Below are 20,710 nucleotides of genomic sequence, written 5' to 3' on the forward strand. Positions count from 1 at the left end.
AATGGAGGCTTTTGCATCAAATATTAATTATTTGTGATGTTTCTCTTCCAACCCCTTGCCCCTTTCCCCTTTTAGGCTTGAAGACCATCGTTGGCGCTCTGATCCAGTCGGTCAAAAAGCTATCAGATGTCATGATCCTCACCGTGTTCTGCCTCAGCGTCTTTGCCCTCATTGGCCTGCAGCTCTTCATGGGCAACCTGAGGCAGAAGTGTGTGCGCTTGCCCATCTCATCCAACGCCACCAACAGCAGCAATGACACTTTCAACAGCGACATGTTCCCCAACAACAGCATGATAGAGTTCAACACCACGTTCCTGCAGAACTCGACGGAGGACGCCTTCAACTGGACGGAGTACATGAGCAATCATAGTAAGAAGAGCGTGAAAGTGATGGGTTAAGCAGGGTCAAGTTAGCGTCCAGAGCAGACGGCATGAGTCACATGCTTTTTATGCAGAGATGGTTCAGGTTGGTGGTAGTGGTGGTTATGGAGTGGGGGAGGTCAGACATGTTGGCCTGGTGCTGTTATAAGGAGTGACAGCAATGGCTTCAAGCACGTGCCGCTCTCTCTAACAAGAGCTGGTGGGGGAACGTGGTAAATGTGGCAGATAATCGCCACAACAATGATACCCTCCTCTTTTCCCCCTCGCTACCTGCCGTCATCTTCCTATATCCCATCTGTGTGGCATGAGCAGCCCTGAGTGCTGTCTGGGGTGAGTCACTGACCGTCAGCAGGATCTTTATTGGACGTGCAGCAGCGAAACAACAACGCAATGCCAGAGAAAGAAAAGAAGAAAGCAGAGGGACAGGGATGATTCAGATGGAAGGGATGTTATTAAATCTGGCATTTTAATTGTATCAATGACTGCTTGTCTGGTAGGCTTTATGAAGAAGTATAGCAATGCTGACGTCATCCTTTGGTCTGTTGGCTACCATTGTTAAGCTGTAGTTTCTGCCTTTTTCTATCACCATAATGGAATTTGGACATTTATAAAGCCAGTGATTGATCATTAACGCTTTCATTTTCTGCTTAGCTAATTTTCTTTGGGTTTTCAGTCATGTCACTGAAATGTCTTTTCTTTCAACACACACACAGAGGCCACTTTTAACAGCTTTTCACCTTATCCATGATGTTAGCTTCATACATGAAAAGGAAACAGTGGTAGTGCGAACCCCAATTCTCAGAAACATTGAGATATTGTGTAATATGTAAATTTTCATGCATTTAGACTTTGATGTCTGCACCACCCTCCAAAAGTCCGTGACTGGTTTATATTACCATTTTTTTTTACTAACAGCACTTTATAAGTGTCTGGGGAATGAGGATGCTAGTTTTTTCAAGAATTTTAACCTTGAAATCTTTCAGATTCTTGCCACATGTAGTCACAAGTTTTAGGCATGTAGGTTGCTAAAGATTCTTCACGGCTCTGATACGCCACAACCTGGCGCTGGAGAAGGAGCAGCCAGAGTGAACCTCAGCCCATGTTGACACATACGTGTGTTGCATGGCAGACAAGGTCTAGCTCAAAGGCATTCCTTTTGTCTGGGCATTTTTACCCCTTGCAATGGATAAGAGAAGTGCAACATCACTTCCTGCTTTCTAATGTGGTGGCGCCTCCATTTAGGGGAAAATAAGCCCTCAGACTGAATGATAGCAAGTTAGAAAACATCAGTAACAGCACGATTAAAAGGCATTTTGTTCTTTTTGTGCCTTAAACAATTAAAGATCCATAATTCAAGGCATCTTGTTTGGCCAAATGATGAAAGAGTGTTTGAAAATAGCTCTGTGTCTTTTGGCTGAAACTAGAGAGGACTAAAGTGGGCAAATGTTGGACTGGTGCTGTGTTCTTAATGACTTTAAGCTAGCAATCATCAGTGACAGCATATTAACCAAATTCAACTGTTAAAGGCCACATATTTACCCCTTTAAGACAAATTTAGATTTGTCTCAGGGGTAACCCAAAACATGCCTGTGAAGTTTGTTGCTAAAAAAACACTCCAGTATTAGAGTTTTGCATGTCTAAAATCCCCTTTGTTTCAGCCCTGCTCAGAACGAGCTGTTTCTGTGTCTGTGGCTTGAGCTGTCTGAGTCCGCCCCTCTCAGGAAATGGATGTAGCTTAATGGATGTGGCTCTCCTGATCCTTGAATCAGGAGGAGAGGAGGGTGGAGCTTTCTTCCAAGCAGGGAGGGCCAAACTAAACCTGGGGACGGGGCTTGCTCCCCGCATGACATCATGAGGGGAAAATTTGACAAAAGCTTATTTCAGCTGTCATTTTGACCGAGGGAGCCTGAACACTTCTTTATGTACATCTATAAGTTTGTTTATTTCATAAACATTCATTAACCGCATGGTTTTCATATTTTAAGCTTTTAAATCCCTGAAAACCCAATCTTTCCCATTGACTGCTGTTCATTTTTAAGGACTGTTTCCCCCCCAGAAAGGGGAGGGGCTCATGGCCACCCAGATGATATCCTAGGCCATGCGTAGTCTCAAAATCTACCCCTTGCTCCACCCTAAAGGTGTAGACTTTGTTATTTTTAGAAGATTATTTTCCCGTACCCCTAGTAATATCATCCAGAGCATGACAAGGGTTGTGTCAATCCTCCTTCACAACCGATGGTGCCTTTAACTCACCACCTCTTTGCCTTACTTCAGCCTGAATTTTTGCCCCAAACATGCCTAAAAGTTCTGCACAGTACTGTACATCTAAAGTTGTGCAATGGGGCAGGGATGCTGTATTTGTATTTTTGGGTTCAGACATTTTGAATGGGAGACAGTGTGAGAACTAGCCGGTCTAGTACCTGCACTCTTTCACAGATGTGCAAGTTACCCATGCCATGGACACTTAATACACCCTCACACTTTTGGGGATGCTGGCTTTTAAACTTCACGTTAATAACTATCTGAATGTTCATTGCTTCATTAGTTCTTCCATTATTTCCAAAAACAAATTAAAACATGGACTCGTCAGACCACAGCACACTTTTACAGCCAGTTTTAAATGAAGTGCAACCTGATGGATCGGCACAGTCTTGATTGTGAATGTCTGAGTCTTTCTGGAGTGCTCCTTTTATACTCAATCATGGTGCTTTCACCTGTTTCCAGCTAATGCACTTACCTGTTGAATGCTCCAGGTGTTGTTTCACATTCCACCTTATTCCCAGTCTCCTCATGCCCCTGTCCTAACGTTTTTGGAAGCATGCGCTGCATAAGGACATAGCTATTGACGACCAGAAATTAAAACGTATTCACTCTTGCACAAATTTGGTCACATTGTTCTCAGAATGAACACAGTGATGATTTCCAAATATTCAGCTATAAAAGCAGGTTAGTAACAGTTTGGTGGTAAATAACAGAGTGGGTGTTAATGCTTCAAAACTCAAAAGGGCTTATTTCACACACACAAAGACGCAGTCACCAAAAGGATGACTAATGCAGTTGGGTGTTAAAACAAAAAAAAGCAAATCACCACCCTCCTCTGTCTACATTAGTATACCACACAAAAACACTTTAGAGAAACCTACAGGGTGCATTTTGTTTCTGTCGCAGACATCAGTCCTTCCTGCTTCTTCACATCTGCTCTTTCACACCTGTGATGCTGCTCAGACTGACAGTACTCTGTGTCCCCTCTCCTCCAGGTAATTACTATTACCTCCCTGGCCGTAAGGATGCTCTGCTATGCGGGAATGGAAGTGGCGCTGGGTAAGGGTTTGACATACTTTATTTATAAGGCCAATTAGACACACAGCAAGGCTGAGCGTAGAAAATTAGTGTCGACACTCACCAACATGCTGCGACAGTGGAATTTTAACTGCTGGTTAACTGTGGGTGCATCCCATATACAGTGCCTACAAATATTATTCACCCACTTGAATGTTTTGCCCTTTTATTAAGTTAAGAAATCAATCCTGCGCAATATAATTTGGCTTCTTTGAAAAAAAGTTAAAAAAGAACGCTTTGATGTCACAGTGAAGACAGATTTCTACAAAGTAATTTCAAATAACCAAAATATGTAGTGTCTGGAAGGTTCAGTCACTGGTTAATCGGTCTGCCTTGCTACCATTACACCATGAGACAAAAGAACACCCCAAGAAACTCAGAGAAAAGTTTATTGAAAAGTACATTTCCACTAACACCATGCCTCAGTCTCTATGGTCAATCTCTATGTGATATTTTTCTACAGCAGTGATACTCAACGTGTGGCTCTTGAGCCACATGTGGCTCTTTTGTGATGATATGGGGCTCTTGTATGTCTTAATTTTAAATATATGTCCCCAGAAATCTTTATAATAGAGACTTTGACCTCAGAAATTATCCATTGCAAGTCACATTAATCAGTTTGTTTCCCCACACTTATACGGTAGGTATAAATGGTCAAACTTAATTGTCCACCTTTATTTTTACTCTGTATATTTCCATTGCCCTTATTTGCATTTTTTTGTCCCTTTTTTACATTTTTTTGTCACTTTTAATCCATTTCTGCTGCTTTCTGTCCATTTTTACCACTTCTTTTAGCCACTTTTCACTCATCTTTTGCCGTTTTTGCCATTTTTCACCCATTTAAGATGCCTTTTGCCATTAAATGCCACTTTCCCCCCATTTCCCCACCTTTTTGCCCGTTTTAGTCACTTTACACTCATTTTTACCGCATTGTTGACCACATGGAACTAAATTTTTTTGTCACTTTGCACCCAGTTTTGTCCATTGTATGCCTATTTTCTCTCTTTTTCACCTATTTTTTGCCACTTTCTTGCTGCTTTTTGACCATTTTTGCTACCTTTCACTTATTTTTATTGTCAATTTAACCCATTTTGCCACTTTTCACCATTTAGATTGTGGCTCTTGCAAAAGCATTTTTCAACAATTTGACTCTTTGGTTGAGCAGGGTTTGAGTAACACTGTTCTAAAGTATGATATGTACCTCTAATTATACTAGAAGGTAGGCAACACTGGAGACTGCAGATTGATGATATTTACACATAAATGAGGACAAAGTAAAGCAGTCTGCTGAAGAAGAGGGTTTTAAAGCACACAGAAAAGTAGGTGTTTTTTGATTATCTGGATCTATAACACCTTTTTGTTCCAACAGGCTGTGTCCAGAGGGCTTTATCTGCATCAAAGCTGGCCGTAATCCCGACTATGGCTACACGAGCTTCGACACCTTTAGCTGGGCCTTCCTGTCCTTGTTCCGGCTCATGACGCAGGACTACTGGGAAAACCTCTACCAGCAGGTTCGGTTACACTTGACTGGATTTTTGCTCATAAATGTATTGCTTTATTTCCCATACACTTCAATGTTAAGTGTTTAGCATGGTTTTCAAAGGGTGCGCCATTATGTAATTATAGGCTGAGCCTGTTATGTAAGTTTTTGTTGTGTTTTGTTTTGCAGCAGTACAATGAAGCAACTTGACATTTGCTAAGTCACCAAACAATTTGTTGACCACGACTCAACACCAAATATGATGTTGCTTGGACAACAAAGAAATAAAAGAACAAAAAATACCCCCACATGCTTAAATTTCAAGCAAAATCCCAACAATGTTTCCTCCTCTCCTGTTTCTCGAACAGACTTTACGTGCGGCAGGAAAACCCTACATGGTCTTCTTCGTCCTTGTCATCTTCCTGGGCTCCTTCTACCTCGTCAACTTGATTCTGGCTGTGGTAGCTATGGCTTATGACGAGCAGAACCAAGCGACCATTGAGGAGGCTCAGCAGAAGGAGGAGGAGTTCCAGGCCATGCTGGAGCAGCTGAAGAGACAGCAGGAGGAGGCACAGGCAGGACATTTGTCTCTTACTGTTTGAATTCAAGTTAGAATCCCGAGCAGAGAAGGCAACGTGCAGGATGAAAATAGCTCTTTTAGCGTGACTGTTTGATTATCTGTATGCCATGTAAAAGGCTGGAGCTATACCTTGTGTGCCTGAGCAACCAACCAGACAATAGGTCAACTGCTTGTGAAGACAAAGACAATCTATTTCTGTCCTGCTGCACGTAGAACAGACAGCTGGATAACATAAGCTCTTGGTCATTGTCTCATGAACTCTGCACCTGCAGTTTTATATGATATTAGAAATACAAGTCTCACTAATGTATATGCCAATATGGTCAAGTAGAGTAAGATAAAGGTATTTACAGCTACTTGTGGATTAACTCTGATGCTCTACTAGCTACAAATTTAAAGAAACAGACACAATTTAAGCATTTTTGGCACCACAAAAGCTTATTCTAGGAAACATACACCCTGATTTGCTAAAAGATGATGCAGTTTTTGCACCACTAAATGATGGCTCCATTGCTAATACCCAAGTAGTTGTAGTTATTTTTCTGTGTGCTGCGAGTTGGTGGTAACTGCACTTCAGTAAATAAAAGGGCACAAACCATCCAGTGATCATGAAAGCTTTCCTGCTTTTGTAAGATTTAAACAAAGACTTAAATTATACTTTGAGATGACTGTTAATAATCTAAGTAGAGCTTAAGAAGAGGCTCTACAATTCATCCACATGTATGAAGCTGTTTTTCTTCAAGTTGTCCCTTCAAGTATTCCTCCCCCTGGATATTTTACCCTTTTTCATAAATCAATCATTGCCAATATAATTTGGCTTTGTGACCACAATGATGACAAAAAACCTCTTTAATGTCACTGTGAAAAAAGATATCTTCAAAGTAATGTCATTTCAATAAAATATGTACAATTAAAAAAATGACTGCATAAATATTCACCTCTATCATGTCAGTCTCTATATTAGACTGAATAAGATTTGCCCTCCAGGATTTTCGGATATTTTGCTGCATCATTTTACCCTCTACCTTTACAAACCTTCCAGGGTTGGCTGCCAAGAAGCATCCCCACAGCATGATGCTGCCACCACCATGCTTCACAGTGGGGATGGTGCGTTTATGGTGATGTGCAGTGTTTGGCGTCCTGTCCGATGGCCAAAAAGCACTAGTTTAGTCTCATCAGACCCTAAGAACTTTCCTCCACTTGACCATGGAGTCTCCCACATGCCTTTTGGTGAACTCTAGTCCAGATTTAATCTGAGATTTCTTTAACAGTGTCTTTCTCTTTGCCACTCATCCATAAAAGCTTTTACTGGTGAAGGACCCGGACAACAGTTGTTGTCTGCAGAGTCTCTCCCATCTCAGCTGCTGAAGCTTGAAACTCCTTCAGAGTCGTCATAGGTGTCTTGGTGGCCTCTGTCACTAGTCGTCTCCAGACACAGGTGTCTTTATACTAAAGTCACTTATGACACATTCACTGCACTCAGGTGATCCTCATGTCACTAACTACTAGCACCAATTAAGACAGTCACTTTAAAGGGGGTGAAAATTGATGCAGTCTCTTATTTTACCTCACATGTTTTTGTTTAATTGACACTATGTAGAAATATGTTTTCATGTAGGCAATTAAAGGGTTTTAATTATATAAATATTCGACCATGATTGATCTACAAAATCAATAAAAGGGTAAAACATCCAACAGGGTGAATACTTTTAAAAAGGCACTGTAATTCTGATCCCTCCATCAACTTGAAAAGTTTCTCCTCCCCTCTTAAATCATCTTTATTTTGGCACTCTACCACTCAGAGAGCACAGTTCAGCCCTGACGAAGATGCAGATGGCTTCTCTTCACATTCAGATAGAAAACAGGAACAAACTGTGCAAGAAAGGGCAACTTATGGGCACGTTTGTGCCTGATTATCATTGGTGCTACATGCACTGAGTCAGACCTTGTGATGGTGCGAAAGCAAGGGATACAAGAGGAAAAAACGCATTCCATTTAAAGTTAATCAGGCCATCAGTGTAACGGTGTATTCCTGCATTGTAAGACTGCAGATACAACACAATTTAAAAGCACAGAATCTTACCTTCCTTGAAGATGCCATACTTTTTTGTAGAACTTTATTTGTATATAGATAGTTAATGTACATGAATAGTTGTATAATGGCTGAAGATAATCCACAAGCTTAATCTCCTAAACCTTCTCCATTCTGAATGATTGTAAACGCAGCATCATCCTGCCTCAGTGAAAGATTTCTCCTTGTTTTGTGTTTCACCCCTGCTCTTTCTTTCAGTAGCTGCCAGGCTCAACGCAGTCTTATCAGGCTTTTGCACATTTGGAGTGTTGTTGTTTGTGCAGCGGTTGCCATGACAGACTCTCAAATCCTCTGTATGATTACAGTGCCGTACGTTTTGTGGAACTCTTTGAGAGTCTGATATTTTTGGGGATGATTCAAGTTGATCTACTCCTGTCTTAGGGAGCGAGCTTCCCAAAAGCAATCCTTAATGTTTAGTAGTAATCTTCGGAGAAAACATGAATGCCTTAAATGAAGTAGTGTGTTTCTTTCTTGTATCATGGAACAGATTTTGTATTCTCTGCACAGGGATTTGATCAGCATACTTGGTTTCTAAGAGCTAATTTCCTACAAAACAAAAGCTGTTACCTAACCCAGCATCCAAACAGATTTACTCTCACTTGTATGAAAGATGCAAGGATTCAGTATTGTTTTGGTTTGCTTGTAAACATTCAGCCGACCATTTTTAGAAGGTGTCTCAGGCTTATTTGGCTGCCTTTGCCGCTGCTGCCAGGCTCTCTCCTCCACTCTAGTCAGCCAGAGACTCTGAGACAGGCACTGGGTCGCCATGACAACTGTGTTTGTGCTCCCATTGGATGGCAGGTTGCTGCGGCAGCAGCCACCGAGAGCGGAGAGTACAGCGGGAGAGGGGGCCCCACCTCAGAGTCCTCCTCAGGGACGTCAAAGCTGAGCTCGAAAAGCGCCAAGGAGAGACGCAACAGGCGGAAGAAGAGGAAGCAGAGGGAGGAGGAGGAGGAGAGGGGGGCCAGGGACAAGTTCCACAAGTCTGCATCTGAGGACAGCATCAAAAGATCCAGTTTTCGCTTCTCTATTGATGCCAACAGGCTGTCATATGAGAAAAGATGCTCATCACCCAACCAGGTAAATACTTCCTGACAAGCCAGATTTGTCAGCAAGGCTGCCAGGAAGTGGGGGTAATGTGGAGCATTCTGGGGCCCCGCCACACTGGGAGCGAATGGAGGTCAAAAAAATCATGTTCAGCTATGATAACCAAATTTATTTTTTTACCTGAATAATAACAACTCTTATCAAAGCAACCCATACATTTTATTCATCTGTGCCATAGAATAGCCTTCCTAAAAGGTAAACCCTTTTAAGAATAAAAATGTGTTGTAAGTGGCAAAAACAGGCTGAACAAATAGTAAAATTGGTTAAAATTGACAAAATTGGGTTTGAAGGTGGTTAAATGGGAAATTAAAGCAGCAAAAATGAGTTGAAAGTGGCAAAAACAGCCATAACAAATAGCAAAATAGGCAAAAATGGCAAAAAATAGTCATAACAAGTGGTTAATAGGGGCAATAATAGCTCAACAGAGGCAACACTAGGCGGTAAGTGGCAAATGGATTAAAGAGGCAAAAATTGGCAAAGAAAGTGGTGGATAGGGTTTAAAAGTGGCAAAATGGTTAAAAAATGTCCAGAATGTCTCTCAAGTGGTAAAAATTGGAAGATAGAGGCAATAAAGAACACAAAGTGGCAGAAATGAGTTAAAACAGCAAAAACAGGCTTAACAAATAATAAAATGGGTTAAAAATGGCAAAAAAATATTTCAAGTTGCAAAAGTTGGATGACAGGGACAATAAAGTAGACAAAGTGGCAAGAATGTGTTAAAAGTGGCAAAAACAGGCAGAAAGGTGGGGAAATTGGATATTCAATGTAGCAGACTTACAAGTAGTAAATTGGGTAAAATGTGGCAAATATGGGCAGAAAGGTGGTGAAAAGGGATTTTCAGAGTAGCAAGACTGGTTAAAAGTGGCAAAACAGACATAACAAATAGTGAAATGTGTGAGAAATGTCAAAAACTGGCAGAAAAATTGTGAAATGTGACATTAAATTTAGCAAAAGTTGGTTAAAATGGGAAAGTGGTGAAAATTAACATAAATTGTGAAATGTGGTTATAATAAGCAAAAACAGATGTAAAAGTAGTGAAATGTGGCTAATAGTGGCAATAATGTGTCATTAAATGCAGCACTAGGCAGAAATGCAGAAATTATGCAATGCTAGCTTAACTGGCTGCAAACTCTAGCCTAATGAAAAAAATAAAAAGTAAAGGAGAAATCAAGTGACATTGGACAATCTGTGAGCACATTTGCATCATTGTTAGACATAAAGAGATGACGATCGTCTGCGTAAAGGCAAATATAGAGACTTTTTGGCATTCTCTGACAAATTACCACCCTTTTTGCACACTACACTGCCACCCAGCTATAAATATGTGTTTTTTGTGTCTGTTCTCTATCCTTGCAAGCTTTTTTTCTGTCGTCAAGAGCTGTATCCCCCCCGCCCCCCAAGGTTATCATAATTTTAATCATCAATGGTAACTGAAAGGTTAACTCCTGCCAACGGTCTACATTTTGATCCTGAAATGTTACCAGTGATTCGTACAATTAAGATAGAAGGAATGGCCTGATATTAGGTGTCTAAAACTTCTAAAACATTTGATTTGTACTAGTGTCACATCCAAGTTACAAAAATTTTGAACTGAGACAGACCTACTCTCTTCACCTGTCTCCTCTCTGTCTTTGTATCAGTCCCTCCTCAGTATACGTGGATCCATTTTCTCACCTCGGAGAAACAGCCGTGCCAGCCTGTTCAGCTTTCGTGGCCGGGCGCGCGACATGGGCTCCGAGAACGACTTTGCCGACGACGAGCACAGCACCTTCGAGGAAAGTGACAGTCGACGGAATTCCCTGTTCTTGCCGCGTCGACTCGAGCGCCGCTGCAGCGCCGTCAGCCAGACCAGCCTTGGCGCCCCTCGGATCATGCTGCCTGCCAACGGGAAAATGCACTGCGCCGTAGACTGCAACGGTGTGGTGTCGCTGGTCGGTGGAACTTCTGTTACAACCTCTCCTGTAGGTCTCCTGCTGCCTGAGGTGACTTTTGTTTTCATGCTTTATTTTCCCATTGGCTTTCCTTTTATTCCCATCTCTTTTTCTTATGTTTTAATTGGTTAATTTGAATTTTTATAGTTTTTTTTCTACACCTACTAACAAATAAGAGGCGTTTAAATTTTCTCATGTGAAATGTACATGTGCCTGATTACATGTTCACAGTTTTCTTTTTTTAAATGTTGTAAAAACAAGGTTGGATAGGTTTTATTATTTTTTGTCAGCAAATCTTGTGAAAACAGAAATCAAGACTTCTTAATTCCGTTGCTCAACACCTTCCCACATTCATGATCCATCTTAGTTTAACAGCCCAAACCTGATTGGTTCTAAAATACTTCTAAAAACTTCTATTATAAGAAAGCTCCACAGTATATCCTTATATCTTTAATTTGTACACCAAAATAAAATTAATATTGTATTGTATGTAATATTCATTGTCTCCAGATGTTGAATACTGTTGACTTTGGATTGGATCTTCCTGAGGGCTCCAATGATAAGAAGTTCAAACGTAGCTTTTCAGTGATTGGAAATATAATATTCATTATCCCAGAGGATATACCATGGTGACTTTGGATTGGTTCCTACTGGGGGTTTTAATCTAAAAAGCCCCATAATACATGCTGTCTTTTTTATTGGCTATTGTATGAATGGAAATATAATATTCAGTGTCCTAAAAGGATTAACCCAGGTAGCTTTTGAATGTGAATATGATATGCAGTTTCCCCAGAGAATGAACCATTTTGACCTTGGATTTGTGCCCACTCAGGATTTTACTCTTCTTTTTCAGCCGTAATATAAAAAAGTCCTAAATGTTCCTTCTTAGTGACTGGATGTTGAATTCAATATTTTATATTCTGTTTCCTAAGAGGATGAAACCTAGTAACTTTACATTGGTTTCTACTGAGGTTTTAATCTAAAAACCTCCAAAGAATATCCTCTTCTTTTCATTGCTTGCAGTATAAATATAAATATTAATATACAGTATCCCAAGAGGATGAACCCTGGTAACTTTAGATTTGTTCATACTGAGGTCTTTAATGAACACAAGGTCCAGACTGAAATTAGATTTTTCAGTTTTTCAGTTTTCCATGAGGGTAGACTGATGTGTCTTTGGATTAGTTCCTTTCAATGGAACAAAAATCCATCCTGTCTTTCTTATTGGTTGTCAGATAAATTAAATTTTATGTTCAGTTCCCCTAAAGGGACTAAACTCTGGTAACTTTAGATTGTTTGCTACAGAGGGTTCTAATGATTTAGTAAAGTCTTTAAACAGAAATATATTATTCAGTGTCCCCAGAGGATGAATCCAGTGACTTTGGATTGGTTCCCACTTCAGAGGACAGTGTCTTTAAGCTCCAAAATAAATCATCTCCCTTTGTTGGCTGTTGGTCAACCAATAATGTTGTTTTCAGTGTCCTAAGTGGATAAACTCTTCTAACTTTTGATTGGTTTCTATTAGAATCTTTTGTGAAAACAAAGTCCAAAATATATCCTCAGATTTTCACAGACTGTTGAATGGACAAAACCTGGGCTTTCAGTTTCCCCAGAGGATGAACACACTTTAATCATGAGCTAAGAAAAAGCTTCTTAACGTCTCCTGTCCTTTTCACCGGCTGCCAAATGAGTAGAAATTTAATATTCAGTCTCCTCAGAGGATGAATCTAGTGACTTTTGGATTGGTTCCCCCTTCTTCTCCTGAACGGATCCTGTCCTTCTAAATAGGTATTAAATGAACAAAACGTTCGTTTTCAGATTCCTCAGAGGATAGTTTAAGCTCCAAAATACATCATCTCCTTTCTATTGGCTGTTGGTCAACTAAAAATGTTACCTTCAGTGTCCCAAGTGGATGAACCCTGTTGACTTTAGACTGGTTCCCACCGAGATCTTCAATGAAAAAAATATCTTCAATATCTGCTTCTTAATGGCTGTTGAATGGATAGAAAATTTGATTGTCATTTTTCCCAGAGGTTGAACCCTACTGACTATTGATTGGTTGTTATGAAGGACTTTAACCTTTAAAAAATAAAAGGTTCCTATTAGCTACAGGAGAATTGAAAATTGCATATTCAGAGACCACAGAGGATGTACCCTCACAGTTTCCTTGCATTTTTTATTTCTTATTCTTTCAGTAAAACCACAGACGTGTTTTAACTTCTGCTGAATTTTGGACTTTTGTTGGACCAAAAAAAGGGTCAGACACAAGCACCAACACATCCAGCCTTTAGCACATTTGGAAAGTTTTGTTTTTGTTTTATTTTTTATTTTTCAGGGTACTACCACAGACACAGAGTTTAGGAAACGTCGGTCAGGTTTTCACCAGCCATCCATGGATTATCTAGAGGAACCAGCAGGCCGGCCGAGAGCCATGAGTGTGGCCAGCATCCTCACCAACACCATGGAAGGTAAAGATCAGGCCACGTGATTTTCCATGGTCAGAAACAGAAACTCAGTGCATGACACCATAATGAAATTTGGCTTTTCCAGAGCTTGAAGAATCAAGACAGAAGTGCCCCCCCTGCTGGTACCGATTTGCCAACACCTGCCTGATCTGGGACTGTTGCCCACAATGGTTAAAAATCCGAGAGATTGTCAGAATGGTGGTCATGGACCCGTTTGTGGATCTAGCTATCACTATTTGCATCGTACTCAACACCCTTTTCATGGCTATGGAGCATTACCCAATGACGAAAGAGTTTGACAACGTTCTCTCAGTTGGAAACCAGGCAAGCATTACTCTCTGACTGTCCAAAACCGTAAAACATATGAAACGTTAATCTAACGTGTTGTTTTTTGACATCAGGTGTTCACAGGCATATTCACAGCAGAGATGTGCTTCAAGATCATCGCCCTGGATCCTTACTACTACTTCCAGCAGGGGTGGAACATCTTTGACGGCATCATAGTTAGTCTGAGCCTCATGGAGCTTGGCTTGTCTAATGTGGAAGGCTTGTCTGTGCTCAGGTCCTTCAGATTGGTAAGAACAAAAACCTCTTCTCTGAAAGAGAAAAGATGAGATGTCCCTGTACCTCTAGGGTCAGGACACAACAGCTCTCTCAATAACATGTATGCCATTAATGAAGTAATGATGTAATGAGAGCTTTTGTGCATTACCTGAAAGACTCCACTGAGAGTTGGTGAGACCTTTGGGGCACGGTGTTTTTTTCTTGTCACCTTATGCAGCTTGATAGTTAATGTTTTCTAGTACCTGTGCTAAGAAAGACTGAAAGTTTCTGAAGCTGATATTTGAATGAATGCTTTTTAGCTAAACCTTCAAATCAATCAAGACCATCACCATGAGCATGTCCTTTTCTGTATTGTTGTTATGAATGTCTACGTGTAGGTGTCATAAAAATGGTGAATTAAAATCTGTAACAAGAAAGAAAGGTAATACTTCTTGTTGACGGTCTTGTTGACGGTCATGTATTTACAACCCCATTTTTCCAAAAAAGTTGGGGCACTTTGTATAATGTAAACAAAAACAGAATGCATTTCCCCCATATTGTATTCACAATAGAACATGAACAACATCAGATGTTGAGACTGAGACATTTTGCCATTTCAGGAAACAATATGTGCTCATTTTGAATTTGATGGCAGAAACATCTTTCTAAAAAAGTAGGTATGGTGCAACAAAGGCTGGAAAAGTAAGTGGTACTTATTAAAACAGTTGGAGGAGCATTTTGCAACTAATTCTATTAATTGGCAATAGATCAGTAACATGACTGGCATTAAAAGGAGCAGGCAAAGTCTCTCAGATGTAAAGATGAGCAGAGGTTCATCATTCTACGAAAGACTGTCTAAAAACCTGGAACGATTTCAGGAAATGTTCCTCATTATAAAATTACAGTCCATAGTATCATCAAAAGATTCTGATAATCTGGAGAAATCTCTGTGTTCAAGGGGCAAGGCCAATGTTCATGATCTGCAGCACTGCATTAAAACCAGTCATGTTTCTGGGCTTGAAAACCTCTGCACCGACTCACAGACACTTCCAGAAATCATTGTCCGTCAACACAATTGGCCGTGTCATCCACAAATGCAAGCAAAGCTGTATTATGAGGGGCTGGATAGCTCAGTGGTTTACACCACTGACTTTGGAATAGGAGACTGGGGGTTCAGCATCCAGTGTGGGCTCTTGAGCACCGTCCTTAACGCCATTAAAACCAGTCCATCTCTCAGAAGAACATCACTTTGGACAAGACTACATTGAAATTGTAGTAATCATAGAAAGAAAAAGCCATATGTGAACATGATCCAAAAACGCCACCGTCTTCTCTGGGATAAAGCTAATTTTAAGTGGACTGAGATAAAATGGAAACCTGTTCTGTGGTCACAAGAATAAGAATGTAGAATTATTTTTGGAAACCACTAAGTCCATGCACAATTCAAAACCTTCATCTCTGATGGTATGGGGTTACATTAAGTGGCTATGGAGTGGGTTCTATCAATGCTAATAAATGTATAGCAGTTTTAGAACTGCATATTCTCCCATTTGGGCCTCTGGTATTTTAGCAAGACATTGCTAAACAACATACTACCTCGCTCACAACAGCATGGCCTTGCAGTAGAAGAGTCCAGGTGCTGAACTGGCCTGCCTGCAGTCCAGGCCTTCCACCAACAGAAAACAATTGGGGCATCATAAAGAGAAACATCAGGCAAAGAAGACTCAGGACTGTTTAGCAGCTAGAATCCTACATCAGACAAGAATGGGACAACATTCCTCCACCAAAACTGCAGCAGCTGGTCTCCTCGTTGCCCAGACATTTACAGAATGTAAACATGGCCCTGTCCCAAATTTTTTGAGACATGTTGCAATCAAGTTCAAAAAGAGCTAGTATTTGTTATAAGTGGTAAAATGTCTCAGTTTTGATATGTGATGTGTTGTTTTTGTGTATTATTGTAAATATAAGATGGGTTTATGAGATTTGTAAATAACTGTATTCTGTTGCATTTTACAGAGTGCCCCAACTTTTTTGGAATTTGGGTTGTTCATCTTTCTAACGCAGAAGGGAACTAAGTCACATTTTCCAGACTGATGAAACATTCTGTCTAAAATCTCAATAGCTTGAGTATTCTAACAAAAGAAATATGTTTGCCACAAATTTGTTCAAATAATCCATCAAATTTGCTATAGAAAACTGAATATTATTCAACATCTGTTCATGCATTTAGGTTTAACTGGCTTGAAGAAAATCCAGGAATAATGCATTTAATATTCTTTTAAAACAGCTGAGGGTCTTCAAGCTAGCCAAGTCCTGGCCCACTCTGAACATGCTGATCAAGATCATCGGCAACTCAGTCGGAGCCCTTGGAAACTTGACTCTTGTACTGGCCATCATCGTCTTCATCTTTGCCGTTGTGGGCATGCAGCTGTTCGGCAAGAGCTACAAGGAGTGTGTGTGCAAGATTTCCAAAGAGTGTCAGCTACCACGATGGCACATGCATGATTTCTTCCACTCATTCCTCATCGTGTTCCGGGTGCTGTGCGGGGAGTGGATCGAGACCATGTGGGACTGCATGGAGGTGGCAGGGCAGAGCATGTGCCTGATTGTCTTTATGATGGTCATGGTCATTGGAAATCTGGTGGTATGGTTTTTTTATTTCTCTTCATTTTATTTGTAAAGTTATTCCAGTACCAGTGCAATGGTTGTGAACCCATCAGATACCATAAACAGTTTATCTCTGCAGACAGCAACCAAAGTTCTGCCACCAGTGTTATCTTTAAAACTGCACTTGGAAGGGTAGTTGGTATTTGCCAGTACTCAATCAACGGCACCAGGATCCATTATAAATGGTATGCAACATCTGTAATGATTTGGCTAATGCTATCAAAATGAACACAGTAGTTTTGTTTAAGTGCAGAGAACACTGTTTTCACAAAGACTGTAGTGGTACTTTGATGGGCAGTTTAAAATCGATAGCACAAGAGGCTTTTTTGAACAAGTATAACTGACCATTTTTAACATTTTTTCACAAAATAGGATGAAAGCCTGCATTAAGAACCCAGCACTGTGAACTTTAGTCTAACCTGAGTTGAAAGCCTAGTTAAATCCTTACATTTTATTACTAAATAAACTCACACTATGCTGATGATGTTGTAGTATACGGGTCAAAGACATGACGTGCATGTGTCCAAGTCTGTTATTTCCTTTTGAAACAAAATTAATCAGTTCATGGCATATATCAATTTGTTCTTCTCAACCTACCTTGTTTGAATGCATTTATGTAAAAATTTTAAATTTTAAAATTTTAACAAAATTTATTTTCAGTCCCAGGTGGGCGGGTACACTTTCCATGTAAGGTAGTACAACCAATGTAAAACTGATAAAAAATTTACTTTATCTCTCTTTGACTCTTGACTTTATTGTAAAAATATATATGCCCACTTACAGGAAAAAAGTAACATGTGTTTAAGTCTTTTCCAATTAAACTTGTAATTAGTTGCAAGTATCAGGTAGCATTAGTGCGTCAGGTGGTGAAATCAATGTTTTCAGGTGATGAAACTGCAAAAAGTGTCAATATGTGAGATAAATGTTATTTAAAGCTCTGAAAAGATTCTAATTAGTTAAATGACATATCACATATAAAAAATGCAGTTTTACCAAGGTGAGATGGTACACTTTCCAAGTCAGGAGGAAATTAGTTCCAAATGTAAGGTGGCACAATCATTGTGTCAAGTGGCACAACTGCAAATGATCGGAGCCTTATATATCATTGGCCCATACATCACTGTTAATGCAAAGATAGATTATTTATATGATGAAAAATTCTCACCATATGCAGATGATGTTGCAGTATATATTACTTTTAATGCAAAGATCCCAAACAATATTATAAAGTATCTCTCTACATGCAGATAATGTTGTAGTATATATATTGTTAATGCAGAGATCCCTAATTTTATCATGAAAAAGTCTCACTATATGCAGATAATATTGTTGTTAACATTATTGTAAATGCAGAGATCCCTAATTTTAAAAAGAAAAACTCTCACCATATGCAGATGATGTTGTTGTATACATGTTGCTGATGCAGAGATCCCTAATTTGATTATGAAAAAGTCCCACTATAAGCAGATGATGTTTGTGTGTACATTTTGGTAATGCAGAAATCCCTAACTTTAAAACGAAAAAAAATGTTGGAGTATACATTACGTTTTATGCAGTGATTCCAAATGTTTTTATGAAAAACCTTACTATATGCAGATGATGTTGTTGTATACATTATGGTAAACGGAGAGGTCCCTAATCTTATTATGAAAAAGTCCCACTATATGCAGATGCTGTAACTGTTCATGCAAAGATCACTGCTTTTACAGCTCCTTAGGAGTGTCAGAGTAAAATGAACTTGACAGTGATGGAAACACTTTCGATCACACTTTTGAAATGGACAGTCACTTAGGATTCACTTTGTTGTCTCATGTCCACATCTTCCCAGGTTCTAAATCTCTTCCTGGCTCTCCTACTGAGCTCCTTCAGCGCTGACAACCTGGCAGCAACTGACGACGACAGCGAGATGAATAACCTCCAGATTGCCATTGGCCGCATCCAGAGGGGCATCGACTTTATCAAATCCGCTGTCCGACATTTTCTCCGCAGCCTCTGCTTCCGCACCGCCGGTAAGGGCCCCGGCTTACCTGAGGAGAGCAAACCCCTGGATGAACTGCACAGCAACGGCAAAGGCAACTGCATCTCCAACCACACGTCAGTGGAGATCACCAAAGATCCGAGTGGGATTTACGTGACCGAGGGCAACGGACGGCCGGGAGGAGGGTTGGTGGTTGGGGTCGGGGTTGGTGGGGACACGACAGGGAATTACCCGATGGAGGAATGCGCCTACATGTCGTTTATTCATAACCCCAGCCTGACAGTCACTGTGCCTATCGCTGTGGGTGAGTCGGACTTTGAGAACTTGAACACGGAAGACTTCAGCAGCGATTCATCTGATATTGAAGGCAGCAAAGAGGTAAGCTTAAAGCCTTTTTTTCCATAGAAAGTTTTTAGCTAGCTGACACCTAAAAATTGCTGGCTGATGAATGAAAATTTGCTAATTAGGAATTGCCTTTACATGTATTTGTGTATTCCACATGCTGTGGGAACCGACTCGGTTTAAAGCACTTAATTGCAGGAAAAAAAGCCATGACAATAGTGACTCAAATTTTTATTTTTTATTTTTTAACTTATGTAGCAGGTTCACCTTCCAGGTGCACTTAGTGTTTTGTGCTGGGGGAAATTAAAGGGTTTAAAAGGCCTGTTTAATTGCAATACTAAGTCAAAGTCGACCTTAGTGGATTGCTATAAACGTAAAATAAAGTACTGCAAAGTTTGACTGAAACAGAAAACTTTAAATTGGATCAGAATTTCCATGGAAGATGTCCTTCCAAAGGAAGAAAAAGGGCTCCACTGCTTATCCTCCCCTGACTGAAGCCTGGTTTAAGTGTTGCCAGGCTGACAGAGCATTGAGACTGTGCACCCTGGTGATGTCAACCTGCCACTGTGGGTGTGGTGCCAATTCCCTGTGAATCAAAACAACCCTGGAGACTATTTCTAGCTTTGGCACCACATGCTCCATATCTAGAACTGGCTGTGGTCTGTCATATCACTGCTGATCCTTACACCCTGCAGCCAGGGGTTGGTGTAATAAAACAAATGAGCACCATCTATTTGATTATTACTAACAAAGAGCATCCTTAAGTGTAATTAAATGAAATATATGTGATGATTGTATAAATTTATTTATTTTATGAACAGTTCTTGCTGAGTCATTGCCAGTATATTATCAAGGACTATGCTTTCAAAGGAATCTTAACTGTTCTCTGTCTCTTCCTTGTGTGTTGCGGCTGACCAGTAAAACTTGAGGTTGTATGCTAGCTTTTGGTGTGTTTTACTCACTTTGTTTAACCCCCCGTTTGTTATTGCAGCTTTGTCACAGACGCTCTCAAGGTTTTCAATGAGAGGACAATTGTAAGACCACTTTATTGTACCATAGCACTAACCATGAGGACTGCCTATGCCATTTACAGACAAACAACATATTTTTTCTCATCCCTTCAACGGATTGCCCATTTTCGTTCTTTGCCTGGTCTGCCCTCCGTCCCCCCACCCCACCCCGCCCTCTTTGCTTTTCACCCTCCCCCCCTCCCAATACAGCAGCACTTTAAATGCTGTAAATCCTTACGCCCCCCCTTCCCCTCCCCCTTCCATAACTTATCTCCAAACATCAGGCTGTACTGCAGCTAGAAGCCATTAGGAATGAGCGACACCACCGTTTTTCCATTGATAGCCAAACTCATCTAACATGATCTTTGCTTTTGATTTCATTGCTTGGTTATGACTTGGTTTTTTTGGGACTTGATTGGCATCCAACACTCCGAGCTTGAGAATGAAGGAAGAGAGGAGGAGGAGGATGAGGAAAAAAAGAGAAAGAGATGGAATTGAGGAATGAATTTTGCTGTAGTTTGACAAAATTCATTTGTCTGGTTCATAGCTCATGCATACACACATGAAATACTTGAATGTACATGTTTTCTGTGATACTCCAATAATAGTGGAATGATGAAAGATCCTATAAAGAAACATATTCAAGGAGTTAACTTTGAAACAAATGAATTAAGACTGATTTTTGCAGGGGGGCAAAACAGATAACACATGGCACCTTGTAATAAAGAATAGTCATATTTGGTTAATCACTAATTAAGGATAATTTATCCATTTTCTATGGTAAAACTGATGTAAA

At 40.2% G+C, this 20,710-nt stretch overlaps 1 protein-coding gene across 1 annotated transcript in view; it reads left to right on the forward strand.

The window, feature by feature from the left end:
- scn1lab (sodium channel, voltage-gated, type I like, alpha b) overlaps positions 1–20,710 on the forward strand; it is a 61,783-nt gene that overhangs the window by 19,677 nt on the left and 21,396 nt on the right. Inside the window, exons 7-17 of the mRNA XM_041781717.1 lie at positions 76–369; positions 3,638–3,701; positions 5,089–5,230; positions 5,568–5,774; positions 8,673–8,951; positions 10,619–10,960; positions 13,245–13,377; positions 13,460–13,698; positions 13,776–13,949; positions 16,205–16,561; positions 18,413–18,940. Coding sequence (XP_041637651.1) covers positions 76–369; positions 3,638–3,701; positions 5,089–5,230; positions 5,568–5,774; positions 8,673–8,951; positions 10,619–10,960; positions 13,245–13,377; positions 13,460–13,698; positions 13,776–13,949; positions 16,205–16,561; positions 18,413–18,940 — 2,759 coding nt within the window. The remainder of the gene's footprint in view (positions 1–75; positions 370–3,637; positions 3,702–5,088; positions 5,231–5,567; positions 5,775–8,672; positions 8,952–10,618; positions 10,961–13,244; positions 13,378–13,459; positions 13,699–13,775; positions 13,950–16,204; positions 16,562–18,412; positions 18,941–20,710) is intronic.

Source organism: Cheilinus undulatus, linkage group 24 (genome assembly GCF_018320785.1).
Source record: "Cheilinus undulatus linkage group 24, ASM1832078v1, whole genome shotgun sequence".
In the NCBI taxonomy this organism is placed as follows: domain Eukaryota; kingdom Metazoa; phylum Chordata; class Actinopteri; order Labriformes; family Labridae; genus Cheilinus; species Cheilinus undulatus.